The sequence below is a fragment of the Pristiophorus japonicus genome, chromosome 1 (genome assembly GCF_044704955.1).
Source record: "Pristiophorus japonicus isolate sPriJap1 chromosome 1, sPriJap1.hap1, whole genome shotgun sequence".
NCBI lineage: Eukaryota > Metazoa > Chordata > Chondrichthyes > Pristiophoridae > Pristiophorus > Pristiophorus japonicus.
Genome location: NC_091977.1, coordinates 212,835,270 through 212,853,061, shown reverse-complemented (window position 1 = coordinate 212,853,061; position 17,792 = coordinate 212,835,270). Strand labels below are relative to the sequence as shown.

Genomic DNA, 17,792 nt, shown 5'->3' with positions numbered 1-17,792 from the left:
GTAGAACCTCTTTCTTAGTCCTACCTATGTCATTGGTACCTACATGTACCATGACAACAGGATCCTCCCAAGTTATTCTCCAGCCCGGAGGAGATGTCCTTTTCCCTGGCACCGGGTAAGCAACACAGCCTTCGGGACGCATGCTCTCGGCTGCAGAGAACCCCCTAACTGTACTGTCCCCTACTACAACCACCTGCCTCTTTACTCCCCCCACTTGAATGGCTTTCAGCACCACGGTGCCTTGATCAATCTGTTCATCCACCCCGCAGTCTGCACACGTGTCCACAAGGGTTGCAAGAACTGCAAATCTATTGGACAAGTGCAGGGACTGAGGCTCCTGCATTACTACCTCCTGGATCCCCTTACCTGCTTCACTCGCAGTCACACCCTCCTGTCCCTGACCACGTGTCAATTCTAAAGTATTTAATCTAGAGGGTGTGGCTGCCTACTGGAGCAAAAGGTCCAGGTAACTTTCTCCCTCCCTGATGTCTCGCAATGTCTGTAGCTTGGACCCCAGCTCCTCAACTGTGAGCCGAAGTTCATCGAGCCGCAAACACTTAGTGCAGATATAGTCGTCCTGGACCAAAACATCCAGAAGCTCCCACATATTGCAGCAGCAACACATCTCCTGTTTTCCCAATATTTAATTTAATTAATTAGTTTAGTGTTAGTCAAGTATTTACCCTATATTGTTTATTAAATTAGTTAAACAAATAAAGGTTAATTTTTAAAAATTAATTGCAAGCTATATGTTAATTTAAAATAAAAACTTAGCCCACAATCACTACCAATCACTTACCTGCCTTACCTGTGATGTCACACAGCAGAGTTCTCCTCACCTGGAGCTGTGCGATCTCCTGGGAGAGGCAAAAAAACAGATTAAAAACCCAGGCCAATTGGGGAAAAAATCTGGGAAAATTCCTCTCCGACCCAACCAGCCGATCAAAACTAGTCCAGGAGATCACACTGGCTGTATGCTGTGTTCTGCTGTGGTTTTTATCCCCACTCATGGAACATAGTCTGCTCCCGCTCAGGTACGCCGTCGCTCTGTGAAAAAAGTTAGGTAAAACAAGGCAAAGCAACAGCTCCTGTCCCCACTTCACCAAACTCTCCCATTTACCAAACTCTGTTTTCCCACTGAGCTCCTGTTTCCCTATCTCATTGCCCCCCTCTTTGCTCCACTAATGGCTGTAGAGCCTTTCACGCTTGGAATTATACTCAAGCTCCTTCACCTTGCTATCTCTCCCCTCCTTCAAAATCTTCCTGAAGAATTAAGGGTATGGTAGTATAGTGCTTATGTTACTGGACTAGTAATTCAGAGGATGAATGATCCGGAGGCGTGAGTTCAAATCCCACCACGGCAGCTGGGAAATTTACATTAAGTTAATGAAATAAATCTGGAATTTAAAAAAACTAGTGTCAGTAATGATGACCATGAAACTGCCGCACTGTCATAAAAACTCATCTGACTCACTCATGTTCTTTAGGAAAGGAAATCTGCTGTCCTTACCTGGTCTAGTCTATATGTGGTCCAGACCTATAGAAATGTGGTTGACACTTAACTGCCCTCTGAGGTGGCCTAACAAGCCGCTACAAAGAAACACAGACTGCAGCAGTTCAGGGTAGTGGCTCACCACCACCTTCTTGAGGGCAATTAGTGATGGGCAATAAATGCTGGCCTTTCCTGCGGTGCCCACATCCCATGAATGAATAAAAGAAAAACAACTTCTTCAGTCTTGCTTTTACTCACTACCCCTTTATCCTTCACCCATCACTTCTCTGGCTTTGGTTGTTTTCCATCTTATCTGTGGGAACTAACTTTTGTATTGGACATGAAATAAAAGTATCTGGAGAAGCTTGAAACATATCACAAATATTGGAATAATTACAGCAGGTGCATCTGATACGACTAAAAGTCATTGGAACCATGGGTGAAAATAACCCTGATTGTATTGGGCTGAATGAATGGGCCCCGAAGAATTAATCAGATAAAAACAAATATCTATATTTTTTTACCATGTAGGAGCAAGAATAAAATGAGTGAAAATCTGAAAGAGCAGAGGATGCTGAAAATCACAGCAGGTCTATCGGTATTTGAGCTATTTTCAGGCTATAAGAAACGTCACGTTCCAGAACTGTGATCAACCAGCATGAAGGGATGTTCCTCCCTGAAACCTACCTCCCCTCACTCCCATTCCCCACTCCACTTCTCTGTGGATGATGGAAGTTGGCAAATAGTCAAGTGTTCCAAAGTTTAGTGTGGCATACATGGTGCATGCATACCCAAGGCACGTGAATGAATGCGATTATATGTAACAAGAAGAAACATTGGGGGAGAAATTCGCATGGCTTGCGCCTCCGAGGCGCAAATGATTTCTCCCCAGTGGGTGGGTGGGGTAGGGTGTACACTACTGGCTCCCGCGAAATTGCGCGGGCGTTAGTGGAGGCGCAAACCGGCAGCAGGCCACTCCCGCTGATAGTGCCCTGAGCCACAGCGCCAGCAATGATCAAGTCATCGGCATGCGCAGCAACCCATTTTTGACCCGTGGCAGAAATTGGGTAGTGCCCTGTGAAGTCGCCGCGGGCAATGTCAGCACCAGCTTCGCAGGTCGCGAACTGGGTCGCACTCCACTCGTGAGGCAAAAAGTAAAGGGGAGGTGCTCGGCGCCATTTATTTTGCACAGCCAACTTACCAGTGCGGCCTTTCGGTGCCCATTTCCCAGGATATGTGCCACGATGGTGCAGCTCGGCACTCCGATTCTGTGATGGGCTGCGCCCGCATCTCCTGTGGATGATTGGAGGCCCCTCACCCCACTGCAGCGTGCCTGCCCCTTTAATGGAAGGGGGGGAGGGTCATATGCTCGCGCTACGCGGAGAGACTGCATAGCGCTGTAAGATTTGTGTGCTTACTGCCCTGGTCCGGCCCCCCAAGAGGAAATGGAGCACCCAACATTGCACACCACTTCCTCTTGGGGGCGGTAACCCCAATTTTGCAGCCAGGGCAGAACTTCCGTGCCTCGGTTACCGTCCCCAAATGGGGCGATGCAGAATTGCACTCCCCATTATGTTTAATTCACTTAATAAAGAAGCTGAAATATAAATAACATAAGTAGTTGTGCAATAAGGCAGTATCTTCTAGCAAGGATTTATTCTGTGAAAATCCTGGCTCTAAATCGGGAAGTTTGGTACTAGATGTGCTAAATAGCGGTTTCCCTGTAAAGCTTCATGTTGTGGGCTCTCACTCGTGTACTCTCTTTTTCTCTCTTGATGTTCTTTGCATCCAGCCATGCATTTTATTTCTGGTGCAATTCACCCTCCATTTTATATGAAATACTGAAAACTGACAATGAAGATGTTCAAATTACTTGAAATCCTTCCAATCGCCTCCATAAATATTTTTCTGTCATTAAGTAGTGATTGCAAGAATATTGAGCATTGATGGTGGACAGTGATAACTGAATTGAATTAGAATGCAATAAATAGGTTTCTTTATGATTAAGTTAATTTAGTCATTTTCTGGAGAGAAAAACATCAAAGAACAGATGATGTGTTGTAGGCATGCATTGTTGAAAGTCTGCTTGTGAGGAGGAATCGGTATCTACTGATCCCTCCCCCCAAAGTTACCCCTGGCTCTCATGAAAGCAGAGATTTTTTCTGAGGTACAGTACCACAGGTGCCCACAGCTCTCTGGTACTTTGGTTGAATGGCATTCTTCCTCTGAGAGACGCGCAGATGCACATGAATATGGAGACTAATTGTAATACCCCCACATTGCTTCAACGAAGACTTGCACGCACGAGTAATCAAATGTGATTCATTCTATGCTGCATCTCTCACCGTCAATTAAATGACTCTTTTTCATTAAAAATATTATTTGATTTGCACAAAGTAACATAGGTAGAGCTGAAGCGAGAATAAAATTAGCAAATGATAACCATCATGGTGGAATCAGTAATAAATGCCAAATTCATTATTCTTGATCCACTACATATATCAATACTGAACTGTGTCTATTATTTCTAATTGTAATGGACTGAGAGTTTATTGCTAAGATTCACAGTCAGACACTCAAGTGATTTTTGAACAGGCTAATGGTGCAAAATGGTGCTCTGCATTCGACCTTTTTGTCTTGAAATATTGAAGAAAGTTAGGAGGAGTACTTGGGGACATGGTGGTTCTGTATATTGGAGGTCAGACATGTAATGTCACCATGTGGCAAGATGTAGGTCAGTGTCCAGGGCTAGGCACCCCCCTGCTGAAATGAGGCAAATAAAAATGGGAGGGATAGTAGGCATGGGACTGCTTTTGTACAGCTCTTGTTGGTTAGCTGAAAATTGGCATCGGTGGGGCCAAGGAGAGCAGCTTACAGATGAAGTGGAGTGCAATGAGGCTGGTGACACTATAAAGAAAAACGCAGGATGTGAACTCTCGAAAGAATGTTGGGTGGGTGAAGGAGAGGAGATAAAAGCACTTTGAACGTGTTTCGTGCTCCTGATTATTTAAAAGTATTATGGGGCAAAGCTGTAAAGCCTCCATAGTTGAAATAGCCAATTAATGCTTGCTGTCCCAGCTCGTGAATAAACAATGGCTCCTTGGGAAGATATGGACTATCCGCACTTGTGAAATCATATCTTGGCCAAGGGTCACTGCTTTCAGGAGAGGTGAGAGGCGAAAATATTTTGAGGGCGATAAGTTGTATTACCTGTTAAGATGCAGACTTTTGCTGGGCTGATATTTTGATGCTGTACTGAGGGCAGTTCACTTTTGATATGTTTTTTGCTGTTTTCGTGAATAAATGGATAAAATCATTGATTTTTCTGAGATTATATTCTGTCATAAGATTATACAGGTTGAGCGTCCGAAATCCGGAGTTGCAAAATTCGGAATGTTCCGGAATCCGGACACCGGGCTGATCCATGGCGTGGTCGTCAGGAAACCGGAAAATGTTCCGAAATCCAAAATCTCAGCAGCCCTATCTCGCCCCAGCCCGACCTCACCCTCTTACCTCGGCAGCCTGGGCCCCAGCGGCCCGACATCGCCTCTTTCCCTGCCGCCCCCCCCCCGCTTCCCTTGGCCGCATAACCTGACCCCATCTGCCCGGCCCAAGCAAAGACATTTTGAAATCCTGAAATACACAGAATCCGGAATGGCCTCCGTCCTGAGGTTTCCAGATTTCGGATGTCTCACTCTATAGTGAAATTAAATGTAATGTATTCCATCACTGTAAGCGTGTAACTATAAATGGATGGAATCACATACTCCTGATATGAATGCCAGAATGTCAGAACCCCATGTAATGAAATGATGTAACTTGTCTTATTTAGTCACCATAAAATCAGTGTTCCTGGAAATAAGTGCTATAATGTTGATTCTTGGATGGGTAACCATAATCTTGGATCCTTGTTTCAGAATCAACATCTTCATCATTTGTCATGGAAGCTACAAAAAGCTCCAATGTTGAGATGACCACTACCACAGCCGCAACGACAATGGCTTCAGGAAGGAGAGTCAAGACCACAACAACCCCAGCACCGGAGAAACCTCTGTTAATTCATGGGACCACTGCAAAGGCACCAATAGCATCACAGCTCCCTGCTGAAGGAGCAGAGTGCTGTGAAGCCATGGACAAACGTGACATATCTTGGCCCAGAACTCAACCAGGCGAGATGGCTAAAATGCCGTGTCCACTGGGAACAATAGGTAAGTAGTCATCTTATGTAAAGTTTGCTCCTAAAATTTTAAATTGATCTATGGTTTTATTTTCTTAGTTAAAACTTTAAAATTATGATTTACTTTTGAACGATTGACTTTGTAAGATTTAATTTGCATTATTTGGAATCAAAGAAATGAGATAGGGTTTTAAAAGTAGTAAACGGTGATTTAGGCACTTTGAATGACTTTGGCCAGTAGTTTGAGCGATTCCACAACCTGTACACTCTCGGGGCTCAATTTTCCCCAGTATTTGTGCCGTTTTTTTTGAGTAGGCTGCTTTTTCTGGCCTAACTTAAAAATCCCCAGTTTCCCAATCAATTTGCACCAGCTCATTTAGTTACGTTTTTTTAGGTATGTTTTTTTTTCTCAAAAAGGAGCATTACCAGCCACCTACACCAATTCTGGCTATTTAGGCAACTTTGGCCAGCTGATAGTTACTCCATTTCTACTTAGGCCAGCGTATGTGGCCTCTTCAGAAAACCCTCGGAGAGTTAAAAAAATCGGCGCAGGTAAGTACATCAGAGGCCATTCGGCCTAGGCTAGGGGTGGGAAGTGGAGCGGACTGGTACTGGCACTCACTCAGGGACCGGAGAGGCTCGGCGGGGGAGGGAGCAATCTGACCGGTAGGCACACACTCAGAGGCCACAGACCGGGAAGGCACTGCACTGGATACCGGAGAGGCTCGGCTGGGGGGGGAGGGAGGGAACAATCTGACCAGCAGGAATGCAGTCGGGGGCCACAGACCAGACCAGAAAGGTACTCACCACAGTGGACCAGAAAGGCACCACACTCGGGGATCGGAGAAGGTCGCAGACAGCCGACCTGAAGGCTTGGTGCCCGAGAAGGGGGAGGGAGAGAGAGGTCACAAGACTCAAGGGGGAGAGAGAGAGGTCACAAGACTCGAGGGGGGAAGAGAGGAGAGGACAAAAGACCTTTGAGTGTGGTCCATCCATACAGACCTTGGGGGGGAGAGAGAACTGCGAACTTGTGCTGCCTGCTTTCCTGCCATTTTGAGCTTCTTTGAAAGTTTAACTAAGTATGGGGGCAATACTGACACTGCCATATCTTGTGCGAGTGTTCTGCATCATGCTACATAGGAGACAATTGATGAGAGCTAATCACATCAGGAACATCAGAGCCCGTAGGGTGCTGGGCAGGAGGCTTTACCCACCTCGGGAATATCGAGTCAGGCATTCGTACCTGCACCTGAGTGATGCAGACTGTGTCAGAAGGCTGCGTTTCCACAGAGAAGTTGTCTCTGAGATCTGTTGAGTTGCTGAGACCAGACCTGCAGCCGAGAAGCATCAGGTGGACTGCTTTGTCCGTTGAAGTGAAGGTTACAGCTGCACTTTCGTTCTATGCCTCCGGATCGTTTCAAGCTACAACTGGAGATGTGTGCGCCATCTCTCAACATGCAATACATGTCTCCATTCGCCAGGTGACAGCTGCACTGTATGCGTGGAGGAATGACTTCATCAAGTTCCCAATGACTATCCAAGCTATCCATGACAGGACTGTGGGGTTCTCAAGGATTGCTGGCTTCCCAAAGGTACAGAGCTGCATTGATTGTACCCACATCGCCTTGCGAGCACCTTTGGAGGATTCCGAGATGTTAAGGAATAGAAAAGGCTTCCACTCCATGAATGTGAATCTCGTGTGATGACATGCATCGCATCATGTCAGTCGATGCAAGATACCCTGGCAGCACCCATGATGTGTTCATCCTATGTGACAGCATTATATCTGCCATGTTTGAGCAGCAACCAGAAGGGCAGAGCTGGCTACTGGGAAACAAAGGTTACAGCCTCGCCACCTGGCTCATGACGCTCCTACACATAACCCGGACGGAAGCTGACCGTCAATACAACATGTCGCACATTGTGACACACAGCATCATAGAGAGCACCATTGGCATCTTGAAACAGCGTTTCCAATGCCTGGATATTCCAGAGTCTGCTTGCAATACTCCCCTGAGATTGTCGGTCAGTTCACTGTTATGTGCTGCATGCTGCATAACTTAGCCATCATGAGGCAGTAGCAAATGGTAGTGGAAGACCCACCTGCGGTGAGAGTGGCTGATAATGATGTGGAAGATGCAGGTGACGAGCAGGAGGAGGAGGAGGAGGAGTAGGATGATGATGAGGATGAGAAACCATGCAAGTGCCTGAGGCCAGAGCATGACGACAGAGGAGGGCGGGTCATCGTCCGCCTTTAACGATTGCTGGAGCCTTGCGCCAGCAGCTCATCCATGAACACTTTACTGATGCCTGAGGGCTCAGCAACAACTATTCCACATGGACATGTTTATTGTTTGGAGCTATTCCGTAATGTGTTGTGTTAATGGAACATGATTCAATTTTAATGTAAAATATATTTTATTCAAACGTTTACAATGTACTTAACTTTACTGTGATAAAATTATTCTTGTATCAATCTTTAATATGACTCTTTAAGAACACTTAAAAACTTTAAAATCACTTATAAACTTGTAAATGTACATAACTTACAAAAAACTTTTAATGTGAGAACATTTACAACAGTAACAACATCAACAACAGCAGCAAAGAAAGGCTACACCCATCTCTCATCCCCCTTAGTCTACGACCGCCCGCTGCGCTTGGTCTTGGACTCTCCACCACACCTGCCCGCAGGCGGTGGCGCAGTGATTTTGGGCTTGGTACCAAGCTTATTCCTTCTAACATCTTGGGTAATGCGCACTTCTTGATGGGGTTGGGAGGAGGGGGGGGGGGGGAAAGGGCGTAGGTGATAATGTGGAGGGCCCAGCTTGGGGCTCTTCGGAGGCTGGTGTGGGGATTGGAGTAGGAGTGACAGTTGATTCTGTCAATGGGCGCGGGGTCTGGGAGTGTTCCCTTATTGCAACAGCTAACTCACACGTGCCGTCCCTCATGCACCCTGATAGTGTCTCAGCAGACTGAAACATTCTCTCCCTGATGGCCTGTACTACCCCTGACATTCCCTCATTCATTGCCAGTGTTGTGCTTTGCACTACCTCTGACACTCCCTCCCTCATGGCCATTGACATGGTTTGCACTACCTCTGACATTCCCTCCCTCATGAACACCATTCCCTCACTGATGGTCCCAGCGAGTGTTGTTACTTCTCCCAAGAGTCCTGCTACCTCATCACGCACCATGGTGTCCAGGAATGATCGTTTAAGGTCAATGCTCTCTGCAATCAATGACATCATCTGAATCACATCTGTTACATCCTGCATCTCAGGAGAGCATGGTCGAGTTCCCCTCACCTTGGGTGTGGCTTGCTGCATCCCACTGGGACCTGCAGCCTCGGACGGTGGGGCCCTGAGTGTGACTTGCTGCACCCCACTGCTGGGACCCGCAACCTCGGAAGGTGGGAAACCATGGAATGTTCCACCCACACTCAAACCACTTGTCACGGAAGGGGCTGTGAGCAGCACTTCCTCAAGAGTCAGTACAACAGTGTGGCCTTCATCCATCTCCATCCCTTCCCCCTCAACCCCATGTTGGTTTGGAGGGTTGGATTGGAAGATGTTCTCCTTCAGGCTCGTCTACCTCTGAATCTTCTGCATCTTCAGGATTGGCCTCAGATTCTGCAAAATATGACAGGACAGTCAAGTGGTTAACAGCAGAGGAGGGGGCAGGATGGGTGGCATAGCAGGCCAGGCAGCAGTTTGATTTGAAGGGCTACGATGAATTTTCAGGACTTACCCTCTCCCTTGTGTATGGGTCCAACTTGTGCAGTACTGATTATTTTTCTCCAAGTAGGACCCATCAAAGCAGTGACCCTCTCTTCCAAGGGTGTCAGTGGATGCAGATTTGGCGGGCCTCCTCCTGTTCGAGTTCTTTCCCTTTTGTTGTGGGCCAATTTCCTCTGCAAAGATGAAAATTTAACTTTTTAGAGAGGGTGTCTTTCTGCTGGGTGGGACATATACAGCTGGTCACAATTACAATTGCATTGAATAAAAGAAAATATTACTTGCACGAACGACTTGACCAATGTCCTGCCATTTCTTTTTACACTGGCTTCCAGATCTCGTGGTGTTCACCACTGCGCAGTAATCTTCTGCAACTTGGTTCCAGTGATTATTCTTTTATTTTGGTGGCACTTTTATGTGACCTCTGCTGGTGTCCAGCTCCTGCCATCTGTTCTCGATCAGTAACTAGTGTCTCCACTTCTTCCATCGAGAAATTCTTTGTCCTTGGTCCGTGTTGCTGTGTTGCTGCAGCTGCTCTCAGACACACAAAGCACTTTTTCAATGCTCTCAGACACACAGCACTGCTTCTGCATGCAGCTGCAATTTTTCTAAATGCAGCACTCCTTCTGGCACACACAAGTTGCTCTTTAAAAATGGCCGATTGCCAACTCTGAGCTCTACTGCGCACGCGTGGCCATTTCAGCAACGTCAAAGACATCCGTTTTTTCCCCCCGCGCATGCGCAGAAGGCCCGGCTCCACCCCCGACCCCCCCCCCCCCCCCCGAGGCAACTGGCCACACTGCGCGGCTGCAGATTACAAGCCAAACATCGGGGAAACTTCGGAGATTTTTTTCTGCCGCATTTATTAAACGAATTAAGCGGTGCAACTCTGGCAATATGCCAGAAAACAGGCTCGGGGAAAGTTGAGCCCTCAGAAATGCCTACGCTCCAAAAGGTTACTTTAATGTGGGTTATTTATTTGAAATCCCAGTCCGACAGTCCGAATGTTAGTATCGAAGGAGGACAATCAGCCTCTTTTGTCTTTCTCTGTATCAGCTCCACATCAGATCTATATAGTGTCATTGCATTTCCCTACTCTTTCCTTATAGCCTATAATATTTGAAAGCAAACATCATAAAGACCAAATATTGAGGAATATACTCTGACATGCAGTAATGCATCTATAAATTGCTAATTTTCGTCAGCCAATTAGGTCGGGTGGGGGGGAATCATTTTCAACTGTTCCACTTGGGCCGTAATCCTTTGATATCAAGAACTGTTATAATAAGCCATATAAATACTGCACTGCTCTTGGATATCGAGCTTTTTAAGGTTAGTGATCAGAGTAACCCAGCAGATGGTGTCTGCTCCAGTGAAACTTTCCTGTGCTCTTGAGGTAACTTTTCCCAGTTCTCTGTGTATAAAAAAAAAACACACACAAGGGGCCTGAGAGGGAAAGGCAGAAGGGAAGCAACATCTAAATCACTTGCATGTTCTTCAGTAACTGGTTTATAGAGACCAAATGACTGCCTGTCTGCCTGCTTACTCCTCTTCGATGAGTTGGAATAGTTTATGACGAACGAAGCACCTGAAAATTTGGGGAGGGGAAGCGGGATGATTGTTGTACCTATTTACAATTGCACACTTGACATTTTCTCAATATCTACAGGTGTTGCCATCTATATATGCATGTCACCTGATGGATTCTGGGATCCACTGGGCCCAGATCTGAGTAACTGCAGCTCTCCATGGATAAACCTACTGACTCAGAAAGTAAGTCTCCCTATTTAAGCTGAAAATATCTATGTTTATATTTATGCAGAATCTACACTGTCATTCTGAATTTGCCTTGTCATCTTTGCAACTGAGTTCAAGCTTGGTGGAGTCATACAGCAGGAATCATGGCCTTTCTCTGGGGGGAAAAAAAACAAGAGAAAGCATTGAAAGAGAAATATGGTCTGGGTAAGGAGCAGAATGGTGGCAAATTGCTCCATCAGACTCCCATGCTCTGATTGAAGCATGTAAGACAAAAACTACGAACATTGCTACCTAAGTAGTTTACCCTTCATTTTTCAAAATTACAACAGTACAATTCCATTTTTTGCACAGTTCTAAAGGCTTACATAACTGTATAGAGATACAGGTTTTTTTTTAATGTTAATCAAATTGATTCCAGAGTGTATAACAGAGAGTTATAATTGTGCACCATTTGCCTAGTCAAAATGCACAGCCCCTTTAAGTATGAGTTCAACAATCTCAGAGCACCAATGAAGCTCAACGCAAGCTCAAGGAACAGCACCTCACCTTTCGTTTAGACACTTTACAGCCTTCTGCACTCAACATAGAGTTCAACAATTTCAGAGCATAACCTCGGCCCATCTTTGGCTCCCTTCCCCACCCCCCGAGCTTTCGTTTTTTTTCTCTCTGTCTGCAATGGCAGCTGGTCATTATTCCGCCATTCACACCCTATCGAGACTAACTTTTTCTAACTCTGGCCATTACCATTTCAATTCGGCCCATCATCCCTTTTGTCTCTCTAATCTCTCCTGACTTCCACCCTATCACAGACCTTCCCTTTTATTCTTCCTTCCCCTCCCCCTTTCACTGCTTAAGAATGTGTTCTTTTCGAACATTCGCCAGTTCTGACGAAGGGTCATCAACCTAAAACGTTAACTCTTGTTTTTCTCTCCACAGATGCTGCCTGACCCGATGAGATTTCTAACATTTTCTGTTTTTATTTCAGATTCCAGCATCTGCAGTATTTTGCTTTTGTGTCCCTTTAAGTACTTGTCATGGTTAGCTGCAGTCTGTAGAAATGTAATGAGTGGCACCATAAGCACTTCATTTTGTGGAGATCTGAATGCATTCAGTTCCTCTTCAGCTGTTTTTAAAAATGTTAATGTGTCATAAACATTCATCAGCGTTAAAAAGGCATTAAAATGTGGAATACAGTTTTTACAGATAAAAATGAGCTGAAATTAAAGTATATGTTGTGTCTTGAATCCACATTAGTAATGTGCAGTGGTGCTGTAAATTGATTTTTATTAGAAAATGAAGACCAGATGGGACTTTCCACTATGAAGTTTTCAGTTTAGATTTTTCTTTGCATGCATGCTTTTGTGAAAATGTACAATTTGTGTCAGTTCAGTTTGTTTTCTCATTAGACCAATATGACTAAGGATTCCCTGAAAGTTGGATAAATGAATCAGGCTGCTGCCAATCTGACTGAGTTTAAATTCTGTTTGCAATGTTCGTGTTAAAGCTGCGATAATGGATAATATTTCTGCTCCAGTGTGTCCGTTCTTTTGAGGGGAATGGTCCACTGCTGCTCTTACAAATTGAGTAATTTCAGCTCAGTTACTCCTGAGTAGCTTCTAATATTTGGTAACTCAAATTTCCAAGATTTTTCTATCTGTGATTGCTGGAGCTTGTTTATATTATTATGATAAAGAATGCAACTTGAAAAACTAAATTTTTTATATATTTTGACTCTGTGCAAGAAGTAGCATGTGCGATTCTTAATTTTTTTTTAATTCTTGAGATTCAGACATGGGAACAATTTGTGCATCAGTTAAGTGTCAGTCTCAGCTCAGTGGTAGAACACTTGCCTCTGAGTCAGAAAGTTGTGGGTTCAACCCCACTCCAGAGACTTGAGCATATTATGTAGGCTGACACTGCACTGCAGAGGGAGTGTTGTCCTTTCAAGTCGATGTAAATGATTCCGCAGTACTCGCTGAAGAAAAGCAGGGGAAGGTGTCCTGACCAACCTTTATCCCTTCAACCAACATCATTAAAACAGATGATCTGGTTAGTTATCTGATTGCAGTTTGTGGGCTCTAGCTGAGTGCAAATTGGCCACCTGATTTCCCTACATCAGCAGTGACGACACCGCACAGGTATTTAATTGGCTATGAAGCACCTTGGGACGTTCTGTGGTCAAGAAGGATGCTATATGATTGCAACCTTTTTTTTAATTGAAACTAAACCCAGACAGCATTTAAGTGTTCTAAATAATTCAGAATTTTCTGTTTTCATGGGCTCCTTTAACCAGACAAAAGCAGAATATTTTGTACAATTCAAGTTTTATCTCTTTCCAGAAAGCTATATAAAACTCATCTCCATTTCCTCAAACTGACGCTTTATGCAAGTGTGCATAATTTTGTTCGGACAAGAATCAAATGATGCATATGTAAATTTAAAAGAAAACAAACAAATCAAGCAGCTACAGGCATCACGTACATATGAGCATGAAGTGTAAACATGTAATAACAAAAACGTCATTGCACACTCAAACAAGGGGGATGCTTTTAGAAGTCACCTGTCTTACCTCACCTATCTTGAAAAGCTGCAGTCTCCCAATCACTGAATTCAGCTGTCTGTTATATGACTCCTAGGGCTAGAAATTGACCTGCCTTGCACCCGTTTTTTCGCCGATATTTCACCTTTTTTGACAGAAAAAGGTACTCTCCTAAATTGGCCAAAGTTGTGCACCGGTGGTTTTGAAATACTGCTGAAAAGCAGACCGCCGGCGTGCAACACCAACAAAAATGCGACCACTTAAAATTGCCGTTCGGCGCAAGCGTCGTTCGGAAGAAAAAAAACACCCGAGAAAACTCTGCGTTGCAGCCCCAGAAACAGCGGTAAGTATGAAGATCTGCAAAAAAAGTAAGTTAAAGTTTTTATTTTTTAATTCTTTTTCAGCAATGCACTAGTTAAGTGTCTTGTGAATGTTTTGTGATTTTTTTTTTTGTTTAATACAAATTTTTTTTGTGTTTTTCCTCCTCCCAGGACCTGTCTTTATAGCGGTAATCGGCCTCCGGCTAAAGTTGGCGAGGACTGCGGTTTCTACCGTGAATCATCGTGTAACGCTGGCCGATTTTTACCGTCAGGCCCATTTTTTTGCCAATTTTATGCCTTTAAAAAGTAGCGGAATTTTTAATGGTATTTTTGTTGAAAAATGCCAAAAGAAAACTGCTATCACTAAAAGACCAATTTCTAGCTCCTAAGGTTTTACCATCATTAACATATCTGAGAGTCCATTCCATGTGTTGATTGTTCTTCAGGTGAAGAACTACTTTCTGACATCAATATTAACCTTGCCTTTCACCAGTTTGAACTAGTAGTGCTTCAGATTTGTATGGCTCATCATGTTGTATAGCTTTATAAGGTCCCAAGGATGAAGAGCCCAACATTCTCCAGTATTTCCTTGTAATTCAGGCCTTTGACACCAGAATTAGCTATGTGCCTCTTTGCATCCCCTGCAGAGCCTGAATGTCTCTTGTGTACACCCAATGAAGTACTTTTAAAGTGTAGCCTCTTGCGTACCTCATGATCAGACATGAGTGCCTCTCCGTTCTTGGCCAGCAGTGGGGTGCGGCCTTGGGTTAGGGGCCGTAGGTAGTCTTGACTGCACTGAAGAATCCTCGCACGTCACGGTTGTCGGCCAGCTGCTGGATCGCCTGTGCTTTCTCCACCCACCATCTATTCTTTAGGTCGCGGATTTTTTGATGGACCTCGGCCTTCAGCCGCCTGTAGAGCTGCTTTGCTGCTCCCGAGTTGGTTGCTGCTTTAAGTTCAGAAACGCCTTGCACTTGCAGCTTATTAGCTCCCGGATCTCCATTTCGTTCTCGTCAAACCATTCTTGGTGTTTCCTGGTTGAGTGACCGAGCGTCTCTTCGCAGGCACTGGTTATGGAGGCCTTGAGGGCAGACCAGGCGCTGTGGGCACTCTGCTTTTCGGGGTCATCGAGGGTCGCCAGTTTGGCAGTGAGATGCTGGCTGTACAGGGCTTTCTTAACTGGGTCTTTGAGTGCCCCGGCGTTGATTTTTCTGTGGCATTGTTTCTGTTGCCGTTGCTGCTTTGGGGCTATATTGATAATGACGGAGCGTATTAGGCAGTAGTGCGTCCAGCAGTCGTCAGCTCCTGTCATGGGGTGGGTGATGCACACGTCCTTGCGGTCCGTCGATCGGATGATGACGTAGTCGAGCAGATGCCAGATGCTGATGGAACAAGGTGTTGGTGATGACGAGGTCATGTTCTAAGCATTTTGTCAGGAGCAGGGTACCACTTGATTTGGTTTTCCCACCCCCGCTCCGTCGATCACACGTTCCCAGAGGATAGACGCACCAATGTCAGTGTTCTCGCTCAGGCTAACATCCCCAGCATCGAAGCACTGACCATACTTGACCAGCTCTGTTGGGCGGGCCACATCGTCTGCATGCCCGACACAAGACTCCCTAAGCAAGTGCTCTACTCGGAACTCCTAAACGGCAAGCAAGCCCCAGGTGGGCAGAGGAAACGCTTCAAGGACACCCTCAAAGCATCCTTGATAAAGTGTAACATCCCCACTGATATCTGGGAATCCCTGGCCCAAGGCCGCCCAAAGTGGAGGAAAAACATCCAGGAGGGCGCTGAGCACCTGTATTCTTGTCTCCGAGAGCATGCAGAAACCAAGCGCAGACAGCGGAAAGAGCGTTTGGCAAACCAGGCTCCCCACCCACCCTTTCCTTCAACCACTGTCCGCCCCACTTGTTCGAGACTGTAATTCCCGCATTGGACTGTATAGCCACCTGAGAACTCACTTTTAGAGTGGAAGCAAGTCTTCCTCGATTTTGAAGGACAGCCTATGATGATGATCATGACCAGACATGAGCACATTTTACATGGTTAAGTCTGACTAGAGCATTGCTGAGTTTCACCATTAAGTCCTATAACTTGTACTTTACTGATTTAGTAATGTAACTCAGCATTCTTTCTTTTTTGTTTATTGTTGCTCCATATTGACCGGGCATGATAAATGCTCAGTCTATTACCAAAGATTATTTTTTTTAATCTCAAGTCTTTGCTATTTTTCAGCACTTCATAAGAATCATGTCACCCATTTTTATTTTCAGTGAGCAATGTGTTATTCTTATTGATGTGAGTTTAATTTTAACTGTTTTGCCTACATGGATTTTATCTAACTCACTTGTGAATCCATGGCTCCCTGATTAGACTTGACTGTCCCTTTTCCATGCTGACATAGGCTGTAAATTTAGCTACTTTTCAGGGCATTTCTGAATCCAAATTGTTGCTGCAGATCAGTAGCACCACAAAGTCGGTACCTGTATATAGAAAGAAAAAAAGAACTCGCATTTATATAGAGCCTTTCAGAATCTCAGGGCATCCCAAAGCAATTTACAGCCAATAAAGTACTTTTGATATGTAGTCGCTGTTGTAATGCAGAAAATGCGGCAGTTGATTTGCGCACAGCAAACTCCTACAGCAATGATATAATGACCAGATAATCTGTTTCGGTGATTCTAATTAAGGGATAAATATTGGCCAGGACACTGGGGAGAATTCACTTGTTCCTCTTCGAATAGTGTCATGGGATCTTTTAAATCCACCAGAGAGGGCAGAACAGGCCTCGGTTTAGTGAAAGACGGCAACTTTTGAGAGTGTAGCACTCTCTCCGTACTGCACTGAAATGTCTGCAAATCTCTTTGCTCAAGTCTCTGAAGTGTGACTGTAAATCACTTTGAGACATCTGGTGGTCGTGAAAGTCTTTCTTTCATGTTCTGAATCATAATTCCATCATTTCTAATACTGTTGTCTGCCATTCTTTAATGTGCAAAATAGAAAGTGTCACTTGTCCAAAAATAAATAGGAGTAGGTGCAGTTCTTAACAAAAGCTGAATTGGTAAAATAACTAGTAGATTTTAAGTAGAAAATAATGGTGACCAGACGAAGCCTCCTGAAAGAAATTGGCAATGAGATCCTCAGGCACCTCTCTTCCTGGCTGCAGTAATTGGTCTCCCTCCTTCAGACAGGTCGAAGCGTCTGAAACATTGCTTTTCGCACCTAACGTATCTGCTCTCTGTTGGGTGCAGCTCATGCAGAGGTGGCATCACCCATGGTTGAATTGCAGAGTTATGACTGAGGAGCCAACTGTCCATCCTTTATCCATGATCCAGAACCTAGGTTCTGACGAAGGGTCATCTGCCTGACCTGCTGAGATTTCCAGCAGTTTCTGTTTTTGTTTCAGATTCCAGCCTCCGCAGTATTTTGCTTTTGCTTTATCCATGATGTTTGGTGCCTTGACTGCAAATATAATTTGTATTCCTGGAAAAAGGCATTAATTTAATCATTTTCTGGTGGGATTGCGTGCCAATTGCACATAGATGGAGTAGTAGCTGTTCCTAATTGGATTGTTACCAATGCATTGTTGGTAGGTGCATAGATAGCTCTATGCAGACATTAGGGCAAGTTTATAGTGTACTAAAACTATAGCTGCCTCTATTGATGAATGGATGAAACGGGACTTCTCTGGAGCAGTGGATGCAAAGTGGTTGACTCTTCTGTCCCATACGGATGACTTTTGTGGCATAAAGCTTGACCTGCACGA

General features: G+C 44.9%; 1 protein-coding gene across 1 annotated transcript in view; it reads left to right on the top strand.

The window, feature by feature from the left end:
• Positions 1 to 17,792, top strand: part of LOC139268349 (adhesion G protein-coupled receptor L3-like) — a 484,368-nt gene that overhangs the window by 340,639 nt on the left and 125,937 nt on the right. Inside the window, exons 5-6 of the mRNA XM_070886428.1 lie at positions 5,410 to 5,700; positions 11,076 to 11,179. Coding sequence (XP_070742529.1) covers positions 5,410 to 5,700; positions 11,076 to 11,179 — 395 coding nt within the window. The remainder of the gene's footprint in view (positions 1 to 5,409; positions 5,701 to 11,075; positions 11,180 to 17,792) is intronic.